This window comes from Argiope bruennichi, chromosome 6, assembly GCF_947563725.1.
Source record: "Argiope bruennichi chromosome 6, qqArgBrue1.1, whole genome shotgun sequence".
NCBI classification, from domain to species: domain Eukaryota; kingdom Metazoa; phylum Arthropoda; class Arachnida; order Araneae; family Araneidae; genus Argiope; species Argiope bruennichi.
In genome coordinates this window covers 90,689,557-90,717,483 of record NC_079156.1, presented here as the reverse complement: position 1 = coordinate 90,717,483, position 27,927 = coordinate 90,689,557, and the positions used below count along the sequence as shown (strand labels likewise).

Sequence of the window (27,927 nt, the reverse complement as noted above, 5' to 3'; positions counted from 1 at the left end):
TGAAGACAGTTTAATGAGAAAGTCAAATATATACAATGGCTAGCATAAATTATGTATGTGCATTACATATCTACTGCAATAGTTACAAAATTAAATTAGAAACATTTCTATAATGAAGTTATTTTTTTAAAAAAAAATTCCACTCAAGTTATAAAGAAGTAACTTCGTGAGAACATTTTAATTCAAGGGAGCTTCTTGTTGTTTTATCTATTTGTGACATGAATGCATTTTCCACTGGAAGTACATAAGGTGAATCTGATACCTTGTTGACATTCTCAGAAACTAGGAAATAAGCACATCGGCATGATAAAATTACATACAAAATATATCACAGATATATCACATCATTGGCATGCATGTAGTTTATTACACATACAGACTTAAATAAATAAAATATATAACAAAATATAGTACAAATAAATAATTTGAAATTATTGACACTTTTTTGGCAGAATCTAAATAGCATTTCATTAAAAAAAAAAAGTTTGCTTTTACAAGAGATGTCTTGAATCACTGATTTCATCAGCTGGTATTTGAATTGGATCTTCAGCAAAAATATGCAGAGGAGGGTAAAGACCTGGTAGACAAACATAAGGGAAAATGAAGCACAAGACATACAAGAGGAATGACATACAAACAAATGTAAACAACAGAAATTCTAAGGTTACATTTAAATTTTAGTAACTTTTTATGAGGCATGTAATCATGAAACAAGTGCAAAACCTCTACATCTATCAGAATTTTGAATAAAAAATAATTTCTGTTAGGATAAAATTTTTAGCAAAAATACTTCTGCATATAGAGAAAAAAGATTACTTTTATAAAACATAAAATAATTTCCTTTCTATTGCATGAAATTTGAAAAAAATTAAGGAATATTTTTTCACTGAATTTCTATGAAGTTACATAATAAATGAATTTCGCCTTGTGTTTCCAACTGCATATGTATATCATATCTGTATTATATTTTCTCAAATACAGTTTTGATTCTTAATTTGTTAAAAATCAACTGTTGCAATACAGATGTAGTAATTTCCTTATTATCCCATTCAATTCTGACATCTAATGATGTACTAAATAAAAAAATCACAGTATTGTGGCATTTACAGTATTAGCTGAAACAACCAAACAGAACTGCTGAAGGATGAAAATTTTAATATTGAAGATAACTTGCTTGGTTTATTGAGTTGAATATTCCAACTATCAGCTAAAATGAGCAACAATATCATTATAAACTCAATGAATTAAAACTAAATTCCTGTTCACCTGAAACAGTTTTATACAGTTATAAAATCTAATTAGACCTTTGAAGGTTTTAAAAATGTCATAATGCAAGTATGTTTCATCAAGCTAAATAAAAAAAATGTTGAAATATATTAATATCAAAATGTAGTTTTGTAATCTTTCTCTCCTGAATCAACCAAATCAGCATATTTATTTATTATTGCTTTTAAAATTAATTCTGATATTGATAATTTTTCATAATAAACAGCATTAGAATAATACTCAGGTATGGCTTTTGACCACAATACTTTTGGTTTATGAATCACTAACAGCAAGTTTAAATATAACCTTATTAGCCAGGCTATAAACATTTTTTGATATTGTATAGTAATTTAAAATTCCACTTTTGTGTATTTTTCTCTTACCTTGTATTAAAAACTCCTTTTGCTTTTAACTTATAAAACCATATCAACTGAACAAAAATATTTTCAATCAGCATCTAATCATAATAATAAGAAATAGGAGTAAATAAACTATGATAGGTACAGAACAAATATTTTGAAAATTGATTAAAAATAAATAATCAACTTGACAAACCAAATTTTGCATACAATAATTTTTAAAGTTCTTATAACACTTTTCTAGAATGTTTCTGACTGATATAAAAGAAAAAGTGGGGATTGGGGGAAACCCTGCTAGTTAAATATATTGTATATTCTGCTTTATATGTTTTATTTTTGGTAATAAACTATATTTAACACTTACACTTACATTTGATCACTTTTTTTTTGTAATATAAACATTTAAATCATTTGACTTTAAAAAAAGCTTACAAAGTGTGGATTAAGCTAATTTTTTAAAAAATCAATATGCTCAATAAAAGATTTTTATTTTAGTCTTACTGTATTCTGTAATAGTATTTGTAAAATTTGTATATATATTTGTTAGAGTTTATAACCACTAGAATTTAATTTTGGTTCTTCTCTCTTTTTAAAGGAGTTACTCTCATGTTCGATATATCTCCTTGGCATATGAAAATTGATCCTGCTGTATTGTAATTTTTCATTGATCAGACCAATCTACTTATTTTTCTTCAACATACAAAAAGGTTAAACGATATTTATCAGGAATCACTAGATCAAATTGTTCACCATCTTTGAATTCTGATTAAGTTCGTATGTTTTTCAAGTTGCAAGAAATATGACACAGCATATATACCCTACGGGATAGCCTTCCTAATATTTCAATAAACAACAATACACATTGTTGAAGAGGAAATAGGAAAAAGCCATTAAGTGTTATTTAATATGTATGTGTGGCACATCTCAAGAAAATTAAGCACTTTTTTAGGATCATTTTCCAAAATTAAGCACTTTTAAGGTGCTTAAAAATGAGTTTCAAATTTAAGCACTTTTCATGACGATATGCACACTGATCGTTATTTCTTTTAATTTATTTTGACAACCATATTAAAAAGTTATTTCCTCTTATTTATTCAGCAACTTTTTGTTTTATACGACTTACCTTATAGACGTAGTTTGCATTTAAGACTTAAAATAAAAATAAAATTTCCAGTGACATGAAAACAATATTAATGCCTAATATCTTTTTCCAAGATTTTTAAAAGTAATCTTTTAAAAAAAATACAAAAAATAAATAACAATTTGTTAATCTATATATATATAAAAAAAAAGATAAAATGACTTACGTATATTTATATCTGCAAAGAAACAAGCTTATTTTCATTCCCAATTAATTACTAAGCAAAAACTGGCAAATGTATTCTTTCAATATCAAAGCATGTCTAAATTATGCTGGGTGAGACAAATTAATAAGATGTTTTTAAAGAAATCTTTTTAAAAATAAAATTTTAGGGTTCCCCCGCCCCTTCAGATAAACATTTATGATATCGAAGTTCCACAAAATGTCTCTCTTAAACATAGCATCTATATTTTCTGAAGTACATAGTTTGATCAAATTACAAGGTAGTTTTGATTTTATTTATGAACTTCTTGGATGGAGATTAATCTAAGATAATGCTAGAAGAGGAAAATTCATTTTAGCGAATTTTGAATTTGTGATAAAACTGATGATGAAATGCAGCAATCAATTCATTACTCCTTATGAAAACAACCATAAACTAAAACATACTATTCTTAGATTTATGATAATGTAGTACTGTTGACATATTAATGATGTGAACAATGGAGCAGGATTTCCCCATTTACATACTTGACCTATTTTCAAATTTTAATATGTACTATTTCAAAAACATTCAGTTTATCTGCCTCATTAATTAGTATGAATAATAATATAATTTTTTAAAAATTGGAAACACAAGAAAATCTTTAAAGGAATCATTAGTAATGTCAGATATAAATTATATTTAGAAATTCATTAGGTCAATGTTTTAAATGGCAATTTCTTATTTTGGAAATTATTTTTATAAGCAATCGAATCAAATATGTTGTCTCATAATATCTTTTTAACTTCTGTTAATTAATTGCCAGAAATTACGAAAATAGAGGTTTATGCACATGGTTCATTTTTACCAACTACAAACATAAATAAAGACACAAATGTTCAACCATTATTAGATTACAAAAAGATATTTTTTTATATAAAAAAAATCGAAATTAGTTAATTAATGACATAAAACACAAACATTTATTCCTTACGAATGATTCACATGAAACAAATTAATGATAATTCAATGAATTTTAAAAAGTTTAAAGACAAGATAGTTAATTCCTAATATTTAATTAATGGTAAAGATTTAAAAGAGAAGATTACCTTAAATTTTCATTAAATAAAATTTCAAGCTAATAAGGTTGTAAATTATTTGACTTGCTAAAAAATTAAAAATTAAAGTTGCAATTTGAAGTACTTCAAGGTTATCAAACAAGAGATAAATAATATAAATACTGGTGAATAAAAATTAATACTGATGAATGAACTTGTGGCAAGTAACTTTTTCCTCACAAATGAAATTAAATACTTCTGAGTAACTCTTTTAAGAAAGATGCTTTACATCTTGTTGCTTCAAAATACAGATTTAGACTTAATTTTTAACATAAAAATAAATAAGTTCAATGAATATATTAATATTATCAATTTTATGGCAATAATTGCTTGCAATATGCAAATTAAGAAACATTAGTTAGTTGTAAAAATTATTAATTTATAATTTATTTAGCTACTTAATGGTATATGAGAATAAAATGTAATTTAAGATGAATAGCTTATGAATTAGTGTTTTATTTATATTATATTTAAGAAACCCACTTCTTTGAAGGGAAGGAAACAAAAAAAGTTGATAGACCTTGTGATGGACAAAATACATTAGCTACACAATAACAATTAATTGGGAATAACCAAACATTCTTTCTACTACTAAAAATTAAAGAACTAAGCATAAAAAATAATTTTTATAAAACATACACAAAAAAAAAAAAAAAAAAAAAAATCTGGACAAATAGTTTTAGAACTTAATAATATGAAATGTTTACATATTCCGTTATAAACAGCTTCCTACAACGCAAATGGATGAAGGATTGCAACGACATTTAGTGTATAGACTATACATGAGATGCGCTTATGGAATTTCGGGGGGCAAAATGTCCACCAGAAGGCGCCTTTTCCAGAAAGACAAATTTAACACAATAATCGATCAAAACGGAACACAGAAACGATATTAACATTCCAAAACAAGAATTATGAGTAATAAAATATAAAAATGGGGAAAGCTGTCAGCTCCAGGAAAAAATGTCGAGATTTGCATGCTTGCGAAGAAGAGGAAACTTTATGCAAAACAGGTTAGGGTAAGAAACATTTGCAGTCGTTGTCATGTTTTATGTCGATGTTTAAGGCTGTAATGATGACAGTATCTTGTTGTGATGTTGAAGTACTTAAAGAACTCCATAAGGCTTCATGTGCAAAGCATCATAACTGATCAGTCATGATCTGTGGTTGAACACACTGTACATCGACTTGAAATGTTGCAGGTGAATGAGGGTGGTCACATGGAGCACCTTTCCCTACATCATCCTGGACACGATTAACAACTGCTTCTCTTGTGCAATTTCGTCCTAATCTGTTTTTGTTTCTGCAAACTGAATTGGTGCCCCCCCTCAAACAGCATACTGTAATTTTTTTCTTACCTTTACTTAATGTACTTCCATGACAAGGTGATCAGAAACTAGTAAATAAATGTTAATATTGTTTCTGTATTCCATTTTGGTTGTTTATTGTGTTAAAATTAATGTTTTCTCGAAAAGGCACCTTCTGGTATATATTTTGGAACTAACCCCCCCCCCCCAATTCTGTGAACGCATCTTGTGTATAGTCTATTTACCAAATTTTGTTGCAATCTGTTCATCTGTTTGCACTGTGTGATGCTGTTTACAGATGAAGTTTAATTATAACCACCCTGTATATAAAATCTAATAAACCCATCACTTCTGTATAACAGTTAATTACTTCATAAATGATACACATAAATATTTTTGTGAAACATATATAAGAAGGCATATTAATTTTAGATAACATACTGTTTATTTAAAGTAAAATATTGCATCATTAAATCTGATATATAAAGTAATTTAAATGGTATGAAAGGTAACAAAAACAGCATAATTATTAAAATGTGTCATCACTGATAAAAAAAAAAGTACCAATAAGTAAAACTCTGCTCATCAAATTTTCTTTTTAAATGAGACAGAAAATAATTTACTTTCAATAATAATAACAATAAATCTTACCATGTGTTGCAAAACTGCATTTTGCTTTGTCTTTTTCAATGTGTAAGGCTGTGAGGAAAAAGAAAAACGCACCAATAACAAGCACACCAGTAGGTATGTATAAAGCATATTGCAGACTCAGATATTTATGAATGCTGGTATCTGATGACATGAAAATTGAATCTGAAACCTACAAAAACAAATAATGGTACATATATTTGATAGCATGTAAATATATGATAAATAAACAATGATATATTTGAAATAAAATAAATTAAAAGTTCTACATTGCATTTTCAAAAATTTCGTAACATGTCAAAAATCAAGCAATTAACTTAGTCCTACATACAAATTATACTTTTCAAATTAAGACTGCAAAAAATAAAATCACCATGCACAAAACAGCCAAATAATTTCAATTTAATAAAATTTAAGCCAAAGCAGTTCAAAAAGTTAGAAAGGAGCTAAACGAATCCATCACAAATATTCAAATTAACTTTTCTTTATTGTAATAAAATTATCATTGATAATTTTTTCATAAATCAGTAATAAAAAAAGATTTTTTTTTAAATTATACTTTATTACTGGAAATAAATTCTCATCCATTACTCTAAATATCTTTACACAATAATTAACTCACTAGAGATCAAAAATCCATATTTACTTAATTAGACTAAAATTTATTATCACATGATCAACCGAAATCTTCAGAAATTAGACATTTAAATATTTGCACTGACTGCTAAAAATAAAATATAAGGAAATGAATAAGAGACAAATTCGAATTACCTGCCCAATTATGTAAGGACTACATGCATCACCAAAAGCGTGAGATACAAGTATTTGAACAGCCTCAGCTATTGATCTTCTCGTAGGAATAATAACATACTATAATAATAAAAGGGAAGTATTTGAATAATGTATATAAAACAATCAGATTTATCAAGCCTGAGAAAAATAGAGATAATTCTGATATAAATGTTGTGTGCTTACCAGCAGCATATCTGCGACAATAGTCCAATTGACACATAAGCAAACTTCTCCAATAAAGATAAGGACCTAAGTTACAATGAGGAAAAATAAGTATATATATATATATATATAAATAAAGAGAAATTGACACAAACTAGATACTGAATAATTCAGAAAAGAAATTTATGTGTTATTGAGTTCTTCAAACAGACACATAATTTTAATAATTGATCAGTTATTTTGTTAATAGTTTTTTTTTTGTCTTAATACATAACTTCATGTTACTAAAAAATCATAAATGATAAAAATATATATAAAAAATGTATAATGTTACATAGACAATACAACTAAAATATTGCAAAGACAGAAGACAAATCACAAAATTTACACAATTGAAAAAAAAAAAAAAAATTAATCTAATCATCTTATGAACTTGGCATTTTATTTTCCCAACATACAAATAAAAGCTGAGAAATTACAAATCCAATCTTATGCTAGCTATTGTAGTGTATTTCAAATTATTTTCTAGAAAATGTTAAATATATTACACAAAACATTGATCCTCAGAATCAAAAGCAGAAAGGATTAAAACAATTTATGGCTTCTTCAGAAATATAACTGTACAACTAAAAAAGTATGATTTGCATAAATTATTTTCAAAATTTATGTTGATATAAAGGATTTAAAATTAATTTAAAATTTGATCGCATCATTGATCATAGAATCATTATCATAGAAATCATTGATCATAGAAAAACATTATTCACAACATTTAATTTCTCATAACAGAAAGAAAACAAAAATTTATGATGTTATAAGAACTAAAAATATTATTACTATTTAGCTCAAAAATGTATCACACATATATATACAAATAAAATATTTAAACTGAACAAAAAAGTTATTTTATTAAAGTTTAATTAACAGATTTTCAGTATATAAGAATAAATGAATACTTAAAAATTAGGCATGTATCTAAACACATTCATGCAAAATCAGTAATGTCATTTTTTGAAGAGAATAACAGTCATTATCAAAATGCATTGAATGTTTTTGTTTATCAGAGTTGCAAAAGATTTTTAAACAGAATTAAATACATTATATTAATATCTTAAAATTAAATTTTATATAATTTCTGTTTTAGTCTATTTTGAAATGGTCAAAAAGACTAAGTATGATGAATGCAAAATCTCAGAAAGAGGATGTTAAAGTCGAAAGAAACAGATGATAATGACTGTCAAATTAATTAAATAGTTTTTCTTTGAGAGGTGTGATTAGAAAATGATTGATTACATTCATAACAAAAAGAAAATCTAAGCTGCAAACATTTGTTTCAAAATCAAAATAAACTTACCCATGATGTTATGATGCTATATTCAGAAACTACAACACCAGCAAATATAAGAGGTACACTAGCTAAAACTCCATATGCGCAGATTAAAGGATCAGCTTTTGCATGAAACCTCCTTAAATATGTGGAAGCAAAGGATCCAATAAGAACTCCAACAATACCAGCAATACAAGTGATGATTCCAAATATCAAGGGAGCACTAATATAAAAAAAAAACAAATTTTTAATACAAAAGGTTTTCACATTCATTATTTAAAAGCATTTTTAAAAATTATACATATCTAAGAAAGCTAAATATTTCAAATTTTAATATTTATAAATCCTCCAGGAAGCCAATCTAGTTTCATTTTAATGCAAATTCCAAAGCTCATTATTCAGTTTATTTCAGTATTCCCTTAAAGCTATGGATTTAATATTCTTCCGGTTGTAAAGATCCTATCATATGCATGCACTCCAACATTGTTTACCCTATTATCTATAACACTTCTTAGCAATATATTACATACTAGCAGTACCTGCACAGCGGTCCCCGTAGCATAACATCTAAGAGGAAAAATTAGTTTCAGACTTAAGTCTAGCCTCCACCCGATATAACATGGGAATGCCACACAGGATCAAAAAGATATTTAGAAATCATCAAAAATAACTATAAAACAATTTTTATAGCACACATTCAGAAATATTTAGGGCTAAGCTTTTGATACACAGTCATTTGGCGCCTTATGAGGTTGGCAATTTTTTGGTGGTGCTCTGTTAGGGGTTACATGGCCATTATTTCTTTTTTATGTTATTGTATGCTATGGTATTTTGATATTTCCTGTTCATTTCCCTTGATTTTTTCCCACTGCTTACACATCTTCTGCTTACTTTCATTATTTTTGATTAAATTTTTTTACAGGTATTTCATTTTACTGCATTTATTGATTTTTTTTTCTATATTTCCATTAATTTGTGTTCCTTGGAACCTTAAGATTGGAAATGCTTTTGCTACTGTTCGCTCCACATTCAGCCATTTCGTAAAAATTTGGCGATAAACTATTTTTTGGGTGAAAATGACTATACATCTATATACAATACTGTTACATATTTAGGCTGTTAAAATGATTTCAATTTTCTCTTGTAAACAAGATAAACCTTTTGATTCATCCTTCCATTTTAAAGCTGGTCTAAGCATTGATATACAGTTATTTTGTGCCTTGCGAGGATGGCAATTTTTCAATGGTGCTTTTGCTACCATTACTCTATTGCTGCCGTTCTCGCCACATTCGGCCATTTTGCTAAAATTTGGCGATAAATTATTTTTTGGCGAAAATTACTGTATATAAAAGCTGTACAATAAGGACAGACTATAGACATTGTTCTTATTGAAACAGAGGCATCATTTCGGTAATTCACACATCATAATTCAGAGCGGAGTACTCCTTTTCGGACCAAATATCAGGAACGCTGTTCTTTCACTTGTTCTCCTGTGTCTCAAATTTAAATGTCTTTCGCTGTCAGCAGACAGGCAAGATTCATTCTGTCTCTGTAATTCAATTGCAGTGCGATTTAAAGAGAGACGGTTACTTAGCTCAGCAGAAGACTCTGCTTTGAAGAAAGGGTGGACATTCTTTATCTGATATTCACTAACCTAACGTTTCTTTTCTCTACATTTTCATTATCTCGCAACAAACAAAGCGTTTCGGCATTTAATGTGCTCCGTCCAAGGTTGAATTTCCTTCTTTAGGGGATAATGAGATTTGAATCGCTATTTAAAATCAAACGTAAACAACGAAATGCATCGCATATGAATATTACAGCTCTTGCTATTTGCACATGCGAAGTTTGAGATTTCCGCTCCCGCGTGGATAAGTGCCAAGCACAGATACTGCTGCTTTAAGCAAGCGTGAACCGTAGTAGGAAAATAATTAAATTCGCAATTATAAAACTCCTTTTTTTTATATATGGCTTCAATATACTAAAACCTTCCCCAATAAATGCCCTACAAAATGGTCTAAATATCTCCAAAATTAATTAAGTATTTCTCGAGTTTTTACGATTTCAACATACAGACGCTTTCAGGAGACTTCATTTTATACTATGTTTATATAACATAATATCAAAACATAACATAATATCAAAACTTGAAGAATAAATATTTCTAAAGGATTTTAACTAGTTAAAACAAATAATTTCAAGTATTATTCAGAATTATTTAACACATTTATCAGTGATTAAATAAATAATTGAAATAGTTTCTTAAAAAAATAAAACAATACGATTTTGTTGATCAAATAAATTAACACTATTTGTTTAACATCTAGAATTTTGTTTAATTACATATCAAGCACTTTTGCTTTTCTTAAGTTAAATTACCCAGTTTATCATCATAACAAAATGCCATTCATTTTTGTTGAGAAGAGCAACTTCAGCATTTTTGATTTCATGCTTTTCCTTATCCTTTTTTAAAACCATTTTTAAATACTTTTACTATCCACATTGTACTTGGAAAAAGGGCATTTTCAGCATATTTTACAGTTTTTCTGTATGAGCGCACACATACTTTTTTATATTTTTTTCCATATATATACATATATCCAGAAAGTTGTAGTTTTAAGGAATTTTTCATCATATATTTAGAATTTTCACCCAATTTCCATAGTAATTAGAGAAATTTCATAGCAACTAGTGAAATTCCATAGCTGTTTGTGCGTATGCTTATGTCAAAAAGTCTATACACTTCCAAAGCTTTTAATATTTTTCTAAACTGACAACTATTAGAACAAAACAATTGGATGCACAAAGGGATAAAATTTGAATTGCTGAATTTGAACAACAATTTGTCTCTTAATGCAATGACAAAAGTCGTCTTGATGCTATGCAAAGCATTTGCTGGTAGTAAATTAACTATGAAATAAAACAGATATTTCTTAATATCTCTTTGAATTTACAAACTTACTCTTCATTAAAAATTTTGAATTTTTGCAATTCATTAGCCAGATAAAAATTATATCACAATACAGTTTAATATGATTAGTGCAAAATAATAAAAATGGTTTTTGCTTTTCTCAGGTTATCATAATAAGAGATCCATAGAATTAAACAACTTTTGTCAGAATTTCATTGTATAGAATATCTACAGCTGATGTTTGAAAAAAAATTTAGTGGAAATACTTTAATTTCTTTTAAAAACTTTTAGGATTATATTTAAATGGAACAGCAAAGCCTTCAAGCATTTAAATTATTATAAAATAAACTCCCATAAATATTTAGAACACTTAGAAAAGTTTGAACATTTTTCATAAAAATATAATTCTTACCTATAGACATTAATCACATTTACCATACTTTTTTTAATAAAATTCTTCAAGGAAATACAGAAATTGATCTCGTAAACCAAATTATCTGTATATTTCTTATAAGGAAAACTGTTTCATGTCAAAATATCATTCAGATGATTTCCTAATCAGGATTATGTTATCAATATCAATTGCAAAGTTTAAGACAGATTTATCTGAATCTCTCAGATACACACATAACATTATTTTAAGAGTGAGCTTCTAAATTGGTCTCTTTCCTCTCTCCTCCTCCTCCTAAATTGCAGACCAAAATAATTTAATTATAAAATTTAGTAAATGCTAAAGGAAATATTAATACAATTTTTTTTTTTAATACTAATACAATTCTGAAGAAGCAACTGCATTTTTTGTAACTAAAGGAGCAAAGTCTACATATTTAAAACACAAAATTGCTACAATCATAAATATGATACTACAATATAGTATTTCGAATAACCATTAAATATTTATTTTATTATTTCAAATTCTGCAGAAAGTTGGATAAAATTTTGTTCGCCAACATTGCTTGTAACAAGCTATGGACCGTTAATATTTACAATTAATTAATTAAATTGCTTAAATTAAATGATCACACACAATAATAAAAACAAAATATTAATAAAAAATTACCATTTGTCATTTCAGTTATTACATAAACTAATATTCTTTAACAGTAAACCACATGTGTAATTTTGTAACAAAACATCTTTGTTAAAAATAAAAGAATGAGTGTTTGTTGGAGCTTAACAAGGTAGACTGAAAAGCTTCTAAATATGCTTCAAATATATTTTGGAAAGTACAAATATGCATCTTGAGGTGATTTTTTTTTTCAAAATTTTAATTAATTAGTTACACATTCATAAAATTGTAACTAATTTTTTTATATACAATTCAATATATATATATATATATTGAAAATTAAGGCTTTCTATATTGCAATCAAATTTGAATTGCTTTTCTCATTTAGTAAATCTCAATTAGTTGGACACTAGATTCAAAGCTACATTTTATTTTTGTTTCATAATATTGCAGGCAGTAATACACTTTTTTTATAATTCTTTGAATTCATTCATTATTTAGCTAAAATATTTTTTTGTTATGTATTTTAGGACTTCTACATTTTATGTAGTCATTTAGTACATCATAAACTTTTTAATGTCTGTCAACTTAATATCACTAATTTGTAAATTAATTTTCATTGTTAAAAAAAGTTTATTATTTTTTCAGACATTGCTGAAACCTCTTTTCATCCAAGCTAATACTAAATGGATGAAATATCTATCATAATCTAAATACCATAAAGGGCAAGAACTATATAAGAGATTTATTTCCAAAACATAATCAATATTTGTTGTGGGCAAGCTAACTGACAAATTGTGGTTTGCGTCTCATTAAATAAAAATAGCAATACAATGATAAAACTGCCTCACTTAGATGATACTGGATCTAATGACTGTTTAGCTAGTGCTAGTTCCATATATACTGGTCCAAACCACCCTAAAGCACCAGTTGCAAAAGTTACACTTGTGAATCCCAATGTTGAATACACAAACGATTTCCTATAGGAAGAGGAAAGAAGAGTTATAATTTTAATTACTATCAAGTCATTAGGAAAACAAAGTAATTACAAGCAATGCTGTATAACAGCATAACATAACTGTATGGGAAATTAATACAAATTTCATTATTGTTTAATACAATGCACTTATAAAAGGTTATGAAATTTAAAATTATTTAAACGTTTTATTGTATGGCAGGAAACACCCAGTTCTTGTGAAATATATTAAAATATTAAATGCATATTACAAAACAAATCAATTTTCAAATAGTGATTTTAATTATTAAATTTATAAAAATAAATTTAAAAAAAGATTTTGCCTTTTTAAAAAAAATAAAAGTCATCATGAATTTTAATTACATATGCAAAATACATATTTAAATTGTTTACATATACATAGCAATTAAATTCTGATCTAAATATTAATAAGATTAATTTTAATATAATTTTCATCTATATAATAAAGAAGCAGTAACATGGATATAAATAATGTTCTATCAAAATATGATACTAATGGCAAAAAATTACATATCTTTTTAATGTTCTTTATTGTCATATCTTTTTTAAAAAGCAAGAAATCTATTACTTATTTTTGCATTACTTAACTTCAAAACTGGTCAAGATTAAAGCAAGACGGCAATTTTTATAATAACCCTATTAAAATTAAATAATACAAAATATTTCTTCTTTATTTACTTTCAAACCAAATCAAAAAGGTAGTAACAAATTAATAAATTTAAAACATCAAAAGAAAAAAAATTATCCAGTATATAACTCATATAAATAATTACCATGACTAGGAAGAAAGTAAAACCTAGTCCATTTATTTTGTTATATAAACAAAACAGACTCTATCAATAGACAATTATTGAATCATAATTCAACAACAACAAAACAAAAAAAGGAGATTGAACATAATCAAATACTTCTAAAAATTAATACACTGCCCAAGTAAACAAAATTTTAAAGATATTACAAAAGACACTAAAATCAAGAAATTTACAAAATATTTAAAATTAATTAAAATTATAACTAAGGGATTAAATTTTAAGTAAAATCCTTTGCATTCGTTGTGGTTAGTTTGAAGTACACAACTAAATGAACAGCAACAAAATGAATTCATACACAACAAAATGAAACCTTTCAGATTAAGAATAATTACATACGTTTTGCATAAGTATAACAAATCAGCAGATAAAGTTGATTTCTCAAAAACAGTGCCACCTTCAGCTTCCCCTCTTGGTGGATCTTTCACATACAAAAATGTAAGAACAACAGATATGAAACCAAATATTGGCGTAATCTGTAATAAAATAAATATATATATATAAGCAAGCATTAAATAAAAGTTATAAATTATAAGGGATGCATAATAAAGTCCTCTTTAGTTATTTTTAGTGATGAAATATTTTTTTGGTAAATACTTCCACAATGATTGGCAAATCTTAATTCTTGAGATAAAGGAAATTTTCAGGAAGGTTTGAACCCTCATTTCACCAAAAAAAAAAAAAAAAAATGAACAGCTGCACAGGAGTTTAGTTTTAGAGTTGACTTAGTTATTAATAAAATGAAAAAGCCTAATAAATACTGTAATCAAATCCTTTTATTGCATGGCTTACACTCTTTTGTCAGTTAGTTTTGAATTACATAATTAACTGTAGAAATTATCAGAAAATTAAATTATTTTAAAAGAATATGTATCATTATTTGTGCTCCCTCTCACAAGTGAAATGAAGTACAGAATGCTACAACTGATATCATAAAACACTTGATTTTCCTGTGAATGCTAGATCTTGTGGCCAGACCTATGAAGAATAAATACTTCAGAAATTGTTTATTATAATGACAAAATTAAAAACCAGAAAAGAATTCTTGACGGAGAAACTGATAACGAACAATTGATGATTGAGATTAAAGCAAGATGAGACAAAATAAAAAGTGGAACTTCTGAAAAAAATATCAGTTTTAGGACCATTAGCAGAAAATTAAAACTGAACATACAGAATTTAAGACTAAAAATAAAATATGAAAGAGAAAAACTGACCTTATGGCAGATATAGAAAACATAGAAATAAAATTCCAGAAACTTGAAAAGAAAAGAAAAGTTTGGGAAATTCATTCAAATGGTCTTTTCATGAATCTAGTAAAAAAATTTTTTTATCGCACTGTCAAATTACCACACTCCATAGTGGGAAAAAAACTATACGTAAACTATATTTGATGCTACCTATGATTAAAATAAATGAAATAACTGGTTAGATAGATTCAAAGGACAGATGAAGTTTCAACTGGTATTTAGTAATAAATAAAGCAGACAATGCTGTTAAAAATAAAAATCTTCAATCAGTAATAAATAGTTCAATAGAGACCATCTTAGCCAAACTTTTTCAAAAATACAAGTGATTTAGCCTTTTTTTTTTTTTTTTTTTTTTTTTTTTTTTTTTTTTTTTTACCTGTGACTGGGAATTTCATATGAATTTTTGGGTGGTTAATTAAGATCATAGCTAGAATTAAACTGTTAAAGTCACAATGAAGATAATACCATCTCTGAATTGTTAATGCATAGAAAATTGATACGTTTTACAAGGCAAAGTAATAAAAAGTATCATATAAATAAGAAATTTTATAAAAACTATAACAGAAAAAAACTTACACGGAGGGCCCACTGCCATTCACCAGTTGCCTGAAGAATTTGTGCTCCAATAATATAGCCAAGTCCACTAAAATTATTTTATAATTAAAAGTAATAATTTTGAAAAAAACTAGACAGCTAAAATTTTAATAACATTAAAATAAGTCTTTTAGGTATATAAATAAAACATCTGAAAAAAAAATTAAGAAATCTTTTCATGATGAATGTGTACTATAATATTAATATAAATGCAACAATCTTATAATAATAATTTGCTTATATAAAAAATTATTTACTGCATGTATGAAAATAATGTTTTAAAGCACATATCTCAGTAATAAAATAGTAGTGTCAATTTAAAATGTTTTTGTACTTATTAGGACAAAACGTAACATACAAGGAAACCCTACCCCCCCCCCCTTTTTTTTCTTCTTCTAAAATTCTCTCAAGTTTAAAGTAGTATCAGTTCATAGTATTAATATAGTAAGACACCAGTAAAAATTTAACATTCATGCTCAACATAATTTGTCTGTTTCTAATCCATCATTTCAGCCAAAGCGGAAGATAAAAGGCTGAAGAGCCTTGGCGCTTCTGAAAACAACCCCACATCATTGGCATTTAAAATGTTTCAAAAACATTGCCCAGAAACACTCATGCAATCATTTCATTTCTTCTATCAGTGAAGAATATATAGTATATTGTTATGAATTATAATGCTGGATTCATTGAATAAACTCAATCAAAAAAAATTATACATAAATATTTATAGTTATTAATTAATCAGATAAAAGTAAAAACAATTCAGTTTTCATTAACTATAAACAGTTCAAATTAAAGTAAACTTTAACTAATTCATAAGTACAGAATAACATAAAACATTAAGCCCTAAAAAGGATTATTTCATCTGTAAAGTAACAGTTCTTGACACAGGCAAATACCAATATGCAAGAAAAAAAAAAATCACCTTATTTAGCCAGAACAAAACTATGACTAACACATGCAGATAATTGGCCACTGGTTTAAGGCTACTATTTTTTTTTTTTTTTAAATAGTATCCAGAGTTTTCTTGAAGCTTGCTGATGATCCCATTTGCCAACTTTGTTTCCAAGTGGTCAAATATCTCACCAACTTTGGTGCCAAAAACACACCAAAAAGCTTTCTTATTTACAGTTTACAGGGTAACATAATAACAATATAGAAATACCTATCAAGTTTTTTAAAATAAAATTACAATACTTGCAAAAATACATGCATAAATACAAAACAATTAATCAGTGGGTTAATGGATTAAGATAAGACAAGGTTTAAGAATTTGAATAGAGGTTGAGAGTCATGGTTCTATACTAGTTACACCCTTAACCAGCATTAACAGAAAACTGAAGAATCAATGTGATTTTACTAATAATTCATTGCTGCAATCAAGCTGGACACTAAAACTTTTCCTTCAACTTAAACAGTTTTCAAAGACAGCAAATAGACAAAGGCCTATTTTCCCTGCAAGGTTACCAGAAAGGGAACTTATCACATCACTAGGAACTACCTTCAAATTTCTATTTCTTAGCCAATTAATATCAAAGTACATCAAGGTTACTTGTACTAATATAAGTCATCATATTTCTTTTTATCATTAGTACTGATTTGAGGTATGACTTAGATTGTGCATGCTGACCAAGAGGGTAAAGCATTGACCAAAGTATAAAAATGACAAATAACTATAAATTTTATTTCATAATCAAATAATAATTTGTTTAACAAATGTATGACTAAGTCACTAGATACATTGTAATTTGTATTTTTATAATATGAAATTAATTTTTTAATACATTTTAAGGAACATAAGTGAAACAGAACTATCAGAAATGATCTTTCTCAAATAAAAATTATTTAATTGATAAATCTCATTTAGAAGATAGTTATAATACTTCATTTAGAACTATAAGCATTTAACATTAAATAATGAAACATTTAGATAAATTTTTAATATTATTTGAAGATTTAGTATTGGATATCTGCATGTACAATAATTTTATTTGAATGAATTTCCTCCATATCCACCAGTTTAATACCTGACAAAGAAATCAGAACTATTTTTATAACTCTAATGGATAACTTTGTACATTATCAAAATAATATATGCAATAAATGCATTAAAGTAAAAAAAAAAAAAAAAAAAGTAGTGGCTTTAAAACAATTGAAAAAAGATGGAAAAAATATACTACAAACAGAAGTAAAATAATAATAAATCCCTACAATATATCTATATTTCTTATACAATGCAAAAATTATCTCATTTTCTCTCATTGCAGAATTAGTATATGCATATTGTTGTGACTACACAGGCTTACCTAATGACTATGTCAAGATTGCCGAGCTGCCTTATACATAATGCAACCATCTTAGCAAATACAAATATTGAACAATCATAAAACAAATAATAAATATATATATATACATTACCTTCCAACAGGAATAGCAAAGTAAAAAATTGCTAACATTTTTGATCTTTTGTCTTTGGAAAATAGGTCAGCAATAATAGTAGGAGCTATTGTGGAATAACTAGCTTCTCCAGTACCAACAAGTGCACGAAGGAAAATAAATACACCAAAAAGCTATTGGATAAATAAAATAAATTTTTAACATAATAAAGTGAAAATAATAAGTGAGTAAATAACTTTCTTCTTCATATAATAGAGTTTGAATTAAAAATTTAACTTGAAGAACTATCTAACATGTTTATTGAAGAAAATTATCAGACAAAACCAAGATTTATTTAAATTATTCTATCCATAGCATAATTAGGTTAAATTAAAAAGATGTTCAATTTTTATAATTTTTCTACTTATTTAAACATTAAAATTTAGTCAATTGAAAAATAATGATATAACATGATACTATGATAGATGGTTAATTAAGCTTTTTTTCCCCATTGTAATACTATTATACTTTTTTTAAACATTTAATACTATTTAGATATAAGATGCTACAAAATATTTTCTTCTGAATAAATTATGCATTTTAAGAGTATTTATAAATAACATCTAAATCAGACAATAAGGTAGCAATTCAAGGACTAGTAATTATAAAAAGTGAAAAGCATACATAACAATTACATAATTTTATTAACACTATTTCTAAACAATAAAGTAAAAGGTATACAAATAAAAAAATGGCAATTAAAATAGATTAAATAAAATTCTATTAAAAAATCATGTTTTCAGATTATAATAAACTGCATTTATATTATAAGAGCTTTTCAAATGCAGGGGGCAGAAATTGATAAAATTTATTTTTTTATACTTATCAATATGTAAAATATAAAAAAGGTGTCCAGACTAAAAAGTAACCAAAAGTGAGAGCTTATTATAATAGAACTACCCATTAGAAGTTTTTAAAAATTATTTCACCAAGTTTTAATATCAATAGATTTCAATAAATCTTTTGTAGTACAACATACGTCTAAATAGCAATTCTGGTTCCTATCCAAGTGTTTCTTGCATAGCAGAAAATACTGCTTGAAATGTTTGAATGACATGCTTGTTCAACTCAGCAGTACTTAATTTTTATTTATTTATTTTGCTTAACAATAAATTTAATGAATCCCTAAGCAAAAAAAAAAAAAAAAGTCAATAAAGTAAAATTTAGTGACCTTGGCATACTAACAATTGTCACTCCTCATCCAATTCAACTTTCAGGATATGTTATTTTAAAAATGTGGTAACATCATTATGATAGTATGATGCAGAGCAATCTTGTTGGAACAGTAAAATTTACATATCAAAATAAACATGCCACATACCTTTGCACTTTACGAAGAAAAATGGACTAAAATTAACTTATATTTCCTGGAAGTTGGATTGTATTTAAAATAATAATTTCTCATAGAATTCAATTCATGTATTATAAGCAAATCATGCAAAATATAAATACTGGATAATCTTTAGGAAACATAATTCTTTACAACACATAAATCAGTCCAAAGGGAAATGGGAAAAAAAAAAAAAAAAAAAAAAAAAAAAAAAAAAACTCAACAAGCCACAAGATAAAGGTAGATTCCTTATCACCTAAATTATTGTTTTTAAATTTCTTTAAATAAAAAATTAAATTTTGAAGCAAATGTTGATAATGAATGTACTGAAAAAGTACAATTCAGTGTTTATAGTAATATATATTATAGTATGCCAAATAAATAATATTAAAGTAACAAATATTATTAAAACAATATACAAATATATGTTTGTTACAAAGTTTATATTTTTGAAAAACTTTGAAGATTTTAAGCAATTTTCACAAGTTAGTATAAATTGGCAAGGAAAAAAAAGTTCATCCCTACTTTTTAAAGATATTTGAAGAAATTAACTAAAATTTGAAAGTATTCTTCTTCAATTAAATGCAAGGAATATCGCTGCATAATAGAAAGTATAAATTTATTGTTTCATTTTTCGGTTAAATTGGAGGGGAAAATCATCTGCTTTCCTTAATTAATCTTTTAATTAGATCTTATACTTAGTTATAATTGAAATAGTAAAACTATTTCAATTATAACCATTATTTGGAATAAAAGGTTTTAAAAAAATTATCAGTTTAAAAAAAGAAACTGCAATACTTGTGTATTAATTGCATGCCACTGTCGAATGTGATATCTGTGGCAATTAATCTCTGTTATGCATTTAATATAAGTACATATACTTGGATAAAAACTATAATGATTGTCTTTATTTAATACACTATACTCTCAATAACATGGTAGATATTAAACCAAAAAAAGTTTCAAAATAATGAATGCATTTAAATAGTAAAAAGATTTTTTTGTACAAAATATAGAGAATTTTATTTTTAAAAATTATTCTTCATATTATGAATATTGTAAAGTGTAATTCAAAATTTGAGTAGCAAGCTATTTTATGCTTTGGCAAGATAACTGAATCTATCTAGTAAATTTATTGATCACAAGAATAATCAGTTTCATGATGAGTATTTTCTATGAACAGCAATATATAAATTAAATCTTTCTGACAATGTTTAGTCACATTTAAAAAAGAAGTCTACAATTCAAGCCACAAATACCTGACAAATTTCTGAAAATCCCTAATGGTTAATAAGAGTCCGTAATTAGCGGGAGCATTAGTAATTTTTCACTTTTGAGTCTATTGCCATGAAGAAAATACTATTTTAGAAAATAAATTGGTTTATTTTAAATGGTGTCTACAGGAGAATTAAATGCATGCTGCAGTATGATGCAAAGTTATAAATTTTTTAAATGATAAATGTATTCAAAAGAACAAAAAAACACCCAGGTTCTGGATATTTGTAATCAGATCATTTTTACTTAATATTGCCATTGAATTTTTCTCCTCCTTTATTTTCATTTATTTAGTTTTATTAAAGCTTTTAATCTTTTATTCATGTGCATTTAAACAATTTCAAAATATAAAAATAAAATAAAGGTAAAAGTTTGATTTCTTCTCCCCCCCCCCCTAAATTATCAATATTTGTTGATATGTTAGGGCTTGAATATTCACTTTTTAGCCCCTAACTTCTGAGCAATTGCAGTTGTCGAAAAACTTTAAAAAATACAAAAACTGTTGGTACTTGTCATTAGTAATGGAGATAAAAAAGCGACAAGAATTTTTTTTTTATCAATTTGGCAATTAGCATGCGATTTACAGATTCAAAATTTTTCATAATAAAGAATAATGCACTTGAGTATATTGTAATAATTTGGCAAAATTTTTTTCTTGGCGCTTTTTGGTCACAGTTTAAACAGAATTGTACCTAGTTTGTCGTAACTACAAGCTAATTTGGCTAATTTTAATTATTTTTCTGTCTTCAATATTAAGGAAGTTAAGGAAAGGAATTTCAACTCTCTACTATTTCCATCCTTTTTGAGTTAGATGGCCCATTTGTGAACTCATCTGAAGTTTTTACATCTCTTATATTAAAATCAAAATAAAATTACTCTAGTTCTTTTGTTAATAAGATAAAATAGGTAAAGCATCACACACACACACACACACACACACACACACACACACACACACACACACACACACACACACACACACTTATAAACTTTTGAATGAAAAGTTGTTTTTGGTTTTACAGGCAATGACTGATGAAAATCTTCAGAAATCAATCCTCATGAGAACCATTGCAATATGTAGTCTTCCTATAAAAATCTATCTAAAATTTAGACAAAATGCTTCTAATATTACTACTAGAAAGTTTATAATTATATATTATACCTTATACATTTTACTTATCTTTAAAATGATTATTTTGAGTCACACCAGAAAATGGAAATATTTGCAAGAATTTGCTTAAATACATATACAATAATAAAATGAGAATGTGATGTTGGAGAGCATTACATTTTATCATTGTTCGATGATTTTGTTAAAAAAAAAAAAAAAAAAAAAAACTCACATGAGATGGAATGAAAGATCCTAAGAGAGTAGTCAAACTCCAAAATGTGACTCCAAATGCAATGATAATTTTCCTGCTATAACGGTCTCCTAAGTATCCAAACACAGGTGCCATTATCATGTAGCTGACAACAAATGAGGTTTGAAGTAGGCCACCTTCTGTGTTATCCAAAGAATAGAATTTCTGGACATGATTTAAGATACCTGAAAATCAATACAAAATTGTTAAAGAAGCAAATAAATCTGAATGGTAAAATTCTTTTTAAATAATTATTGCAGAATCCACATAAATAACAGCATTATATATTTTACATAACAAATATCATCACAGAAAAAATAAACTGATCTTAAAAGAATCAGTGTAAAAAAGCTGTTTGCTTATCTTAAAAAGGAATCACAAAGTACCTATTTAAACTTTCAAAAAGAAATGCAAATATGATTTGCTAATATTATACATATTTTTTTAAGTTTTATCATATTTATAATGTTAAATCTGATATCAGTATGTACATACAGTCAAAATATGTAATAAATTGAGAAGACACCTTACCTTTGTGAATCTATTGAAGACAGTTCAATAAATTCTAAATACATGTTATATATCACTCAGTTACACATTAGTTAATTCGAATATCATCACCTAACAGGAAGATATATTTTTTACTAAATTAAAAATTAACAAACTTATAATATTAAAATTTTATTACCTAACCAAAATCGTAAAATCAACTATCAGAATGCAATAATAATTTAGAAGATATAGTAATTTAGAAGTAAGATATTATTTAAATGCCATTATTTACTGAGACAAACAACTTAATAACAAAAATATATAGATTTGATATAAATATAGAGATATATAGATTTGATACGCAAAATTTTATTTAATGATACACTGCAGTTGAAATAATTTAACATGAAAAGAAATAAGTTCAAACAGATTTTCAGCACTGTGGCGAAAATCTGCTTATCGATGAATTCTGTTAGCTCTTAGTTGAAAATAGGCAAGGTTTCAATGATAAAAACAAACAACAAAATTACCTGCAATAGTAAATCTATCCACATAATTAATCAAATTTATGAAGCATAATACAGATACAGTAATGTATCGCTGCCTTGAATTATAAACTTTGAGTCCATTCGGTGACCTGCTGGACATAACATCCGTTTTAAATGTTATACTGTTAAAATGATCGCTTGAACTTGCTTTATCACCCAAAGAAAATTCATCTTCATTTTTATATGCAGGATTAATATGAGACGGCATAGTAAAATCAATAATTGAAAGAATGAGTTTCAACACATTTGAAAAACTACCATACGATCAAATCATTCGATGTTTACTATTTGCAGGTGAAAAGATAAGAAGAGTGTTGCCAAATGCTGCCTAATAAAGGCAGGATTTGTCTTTATAAATTTTTCATTTTCGCCAAATCAGTGAATATAAGCATTGGATTATCATAAGCAAAGTTAAAATTTATATACAAGTGATAAAAGCAAAATATTTATTAATACAAAGATAGGAATGCATTATTGGAAATCTTATTCCCAATCTTTCTAGATATGCTCATTAACCAAGATGTAAACAAGAAAATAATGAAAGACATTTATCAAATAAATGTAATAAAGATCAATTTTTAACAGATTTTTTACTTTCCATGAAATGAATCACTGCATATAGATAAAAAAAAAAGAATTCTGATCAATAGCAAATTTTTACACTTATCATTTTGTACTTTTAGTTAATTCCATAGATATAATTAACTTTAGTTTCCAATAATAAAATTTTCTAAAAAGTGAAATATGCTATCAGCTTTCAAGATTATCAATGCAACATTAAATTATTTTACATTCCTTTTTTTTAAGATGCATGTCGAAATTACTCCGATGGAGGAGCTGTAACGTATTCTTTTTACTTCTTGCGGAAGATGCATTGAGCAAGCGCGAAGCAAGCGGAGTGCGGAGAAGACGAGGATCTTGATCTCAGATGATAGTGCATCGAATTTATTAAAAACGTTGATGACTGTACAGCATACAAGTACAATGGCTACTCAAAAGCCAGTAGAGTGGGTTAACTCACTGATGACTCGATTCGAAGAACAAGTAATTTATTATTGTTATTCTGTAGAGAAATGTCAAAACATCTTGGAGTATGAGCGGCACAGGAAGTGTCAAACATTGGAGCGATGTTTTGATAATCGTTCTTGTTTATAGATAAATTTGAGTTGATTTTGCTTCAGTAATTATGGCAAGAAGATTTTTAACACAAATTTCCATCTTTTCATATTCCATGAAAATTTTTTCATCTGTATTGATATTCATTTTCTCCGGTTTCCGTAACAGGTGGATCTATAATGATGCACCATTAACAGAATAAAAACACTGGCAGTTGCCATTGAACTGACAGTTTTTATACAATTTCATAGAAACAAAAACATTTTAATTGGTTTTAATACTTTAAATCTTCCGAAGTGCTGTAGAGATTTTGTGATTCCAATTCGTAATATCCATGTACAATTTGTAGAACATATTTTTATTTTAGTTTGAAATTAACCGTCCTAAATATAAATGTCAAAATTTTTTGACATTTTTATTTTGGACTCTGCAAGTAACTAAAAAAGATGTTTCAATATGCTGAATTTAAGAGTTATGGAATTTCATATCGTGGAATATTCTCATTAAATTTTTTTGGATTAATTGTTTAATCTATATTTGCCAAAGTTCTTTTCCTCCTATAAAATATGCCAGTGAAACATGACAGCATTTTTAGATAAATAGTTCTCATTTTAATAATAAATATTATGCCACAAATCTTTATATGCCTACAAAAAATGTTATAGTATGTTTTTAAATTTTTTTTTCGTAGAAAAAGAGAGGGAATAATATTATATGTACAATAATATTTAATTAGTTAAAATGACAGTATCAAAATATAATATTTTCTCCCATAGATTGTAATTGTTTCTTGTGATATATAACATAAACTCAGAAATTTTCTGTAGGATTTAATCATTTCCTCTTTTCCTGCATTTTTTATTTATCAAAATGTTATTAAATAAACCAAGGATTGTATTTATCCCTCTCATTTATACATTTTTTTTATTTTGTGCTAAATTTTATTCTCTTAATTTAAAAGTAATAGTGAAAATTATACTTCAAGACACAGAATCAAATTATTATAATTTTCTTCTAATTGATATTCTTTCTTTCTTTCTCTCTCTCTCACACACTTTTTTTTTTTTTCATTTGTTACTTGCCAGTTAGTAATGCTGTTGATAGAAGTAAAAAAAAAAAAAAAAAAAAAAAATGGCAAGATGTCATATGAAACTTCAAACAATTTAATAAATCTATTACTTTGATTAATAACATTATTTAATTTTTCTAATTCCATTAGTTTTTAGTAGCTGCCCAATCCTGAAATGACAGTAAAGATATTTTGATTTAATTTTACCTAATTCTCAGTATGAATTTTTTTTAAATCATATATGACTGTATTTATATTTGAAGAAATTTCTTTCTTTCTTTCTTTCTTTTTTTTTTTTTTTTGTTTATTGCATTTTTTGTGGAATATGACATATGAATGTGTGAAGATTTACTGTTCATTACTGAAATTCTCAATACATTTTTTTTGTATCATATATTTGATGCAAGATAATATTTGTATTATACTGCCAGTCCTATATTTTGGTGTCAAATCTTAAGGAATGAAAACCAAATTTATATATAATAATTATATTTAGAATATAAATATGAGTGGAATTTATCTTTTTATGTATACAAACCTTTTATTATACTTTTCTGATTAATCAGTCTTATGTCATTCCCACGGCAAAAACAAGAATAAGTGTAATCTATTATAACACATGTAAGAATAGGTTACACTATTTTGCATGTGTAAGTTATGAATAACTTATTAATGCTTGCCATGATATCAAAAAAATCTTGTATACTTTCAAGTTAAACTGTTTTTGGATAAAATTAAGCAATGCAATTTAAAATTGATAATTGGTATATTAAAATTTACTATAGCATGCCTATTAGCATAAGATATTCAACTTCTCAAAGAATAATATATATTGAAAAAACAAGCAGAAACATGTGCATAATGTGCAAGAAATGATTCTAAAGGTGATGAAGCATTAGATAAATAGTTTTGCATAATCAGTGAACCAGGCTGATGCTTGAATGAAACTGATTTGTTGAGTATTATTCTCTATTGTATTTATGTTCTATTGTGTATTAAAATAGTACAAGAAAATTGTTTACATTTATTTAGAACTAGTCGCTTTAGGTAACTAGCTGGTGTGTCGAGAATATTAGTTATATTTGATTTCAAATAAATCATTTAGATATAACTTCATGTCTATGATTCAGCTAAACTTGCTGGGAATATTAGTTATATTTGATTTCAGGGAAATCATTTTGATATAACTTCATTTCTACGATTGAGCCAAATTGTGTGATATTAAAGCCTTGTTACTTTAATTGCTTTATTTAAATTTTGTGCATGCACTTTTCTAATAGTGTCCAATATCATATCATCAGGGATGTGATTTGACCACCATCCTCTCTCTCTCTCTCTCTCTCTCTCTCTTTTTTTTTTTTTTGCTTTTTGAAAAAGAAAAGAAAAAAAAAGTATTAGGGACAGAAATCTCTTTAAAATTTGAATTCAGCTGCAAGGAACAGTAGAGTAAAAGTTCTTATCAAAAAGCAAGCAAACAAACGAATGTTTGACAAACAATCAAATCCAAGGGAAAAGCTAATATCAAAGGAAACTGTAAAAAAAATATCTGACAAAGCTAGGTGCAATATTGCAGAGAAATATTCATCTTTTAAAAAATTGTGGTCCCAGGTTTTGAAACTATTTTCTTATCCTGAATTTTATATACAGCTGTTGTATCTTTACTGTTGCTTGAAAGCGAACTAGAAAATGTCTATTGAGTCATGTCATTGAAAGACCCATAAAAAATAGCCAGTAATATTTCTGAGAAATGCCATAAAATGCCATTGACCATTAAAGAAAATTTGCTAAAATATGCGAATGATGTATGTTCACAATAAAGTACTGGCTTTCTCCTTACATATGTTATCCTACATACATTTAAATACATCCCAGACAATATACTTTTTTAAATGCTTTTGGGAACGTCACTTGCTATTGACTTCTTACTTTTTATAAATATTTTAAAATGAATGTAAAATCTATTTAAGCTATACTTTTGTAATTTTTTTTCTATACATTAACTGTTTAATTAATATTTTTTCCGTGGTTTTTATTTGTGGATTGTTTTATGTTGTTATTTTTGCCTGTTGGTTAATCACGTCCCTGCATCATAAGCATTATTAAAATTATAATTTTTCGGTTTATATGTCTTCTAGCTTTCATAGTACTGTAACCTCACTTCTTTATTTGTCTTGTAAACTGCACAGATATTAAGCGAATCCTTCTTTAGGTTTTAACAATGGAAGAAAATTGCATGATTAAATGTTGGTAGAAACAGTGAAAATTGTTTGAATTCCAGAGAACATTGTAATCTATTGTTGGAATTTAAACAAAAAAAAAAAAAAAATGCCAAAATTCAGGACAGATTTACCTATTATTAAAAAGACAGGTTTTCTTTGTTTTGAAACAGTGTGAAATATTTTTTGAAATTATTATGTAAAAAGACAAAAATCAGCTTAATTTTTAATCAGTTAAAATTCTAAAACAAA

At 26.3% G+C, this 27,927-nt stretch overlaps 2 protein-coding genes across 6 annotated transcripts in view; one reads left to right on the top strand and one right to left on the bottom strand.

Annotated features, from left to right (window-relative positions):
• Positions 1-7: 7 nt before the first annotated feature.
• Positions 8-23,580, bottom strand: LOC129971389 (protein spinster homolog 3-like). Of its 3 annotated transcripts, XR_008784795.1 has the most exons (12): positions 23,257-23,580; positions 22,217-22,419; positions 18,251-18,402; positions 15,815-15,881; positions 14,328-14,464; positions 13,034-13,162; positions 8,290-8,485; positions 6,957-7,022; positions 6,753-6,851; positions 5,985-6,153; positions 1,650-1,723; positions 139-577 (listed from the first exon to the last, which is right to left on the bottom strand). XR_008784795.1 is itself a non-coding variant. In XM_056085111.1 (11 exons), exons 1-11 carry the CDS (start codon positions 23,480-23,482, stop codon positions 149-151), a joined length of 1,578 nt encoding a protein of 525 aa, XP_055941086.1. In that variant the 5' UTR covers positions 23,483-23,580; the 3' UTR covers positions 8-148. The 3 variants fall into 3 exon arrangements, 2 of the variants coding, with proteins under 2 accessions (XP_055941086.1, XP_055941087.1); XM_056085111.1 differs by lacking the exon at positions 1,650-1,723 and having other exon boundaries at positions 8-282; XM_056085112.1 differs by lacking the exon at positions 1,650-1,723 and having other exon boundaries at positions 140-577.
• Positions 23,581-24,165: 585 nt separating this feature from the next.
• The window catches only part of LOC129971220 (neurofibromin-like), a 109,179-nt gene continuing 105,417 nt past the window's right edge, over positions 24,166-27,927 (top strand). For all 3 annotated transcript variants that reach the window (XM_056084805.1, XM_056084806.1, XM_056084804.1), the window contains exon 1: positions 24,166-24,318. In XM_056084805.1, the coding sequence (XP_055940780.1) occupies positions 24,235-24,318 (84 nt within the window). In that variant the 5' untranslated portion in view covers positions 24,166-24,234. The remainder of the gene's footprint in view (positions 24,319-27,927) is intronic.

Excerpts from the sequence above, each read along its gene's own strand:
- LOC129971389 (XM_056085111.1), bottom strand. The coding sequence starts at position 23,482 with ATGCCGTCTCATATTAATCCTGCATATAAAAATGAAGATGAATTTTCT. Across the intron at positions 14,465-15,814 it reads AATGGCAGTGGGCCCTCCGT|ATTACGCCAATATTTGGTTT; the intron begins GTAAGTTTTTTT and ends ATTTTATTACAG. Across the intron at positions 283-5,984 it reads ATGCAGTTTTGCAACACATG|TTTCTGAGAATGTCAACAAG; the intron begins GTAAGATTTATT and ends CTTATTTCCTAG.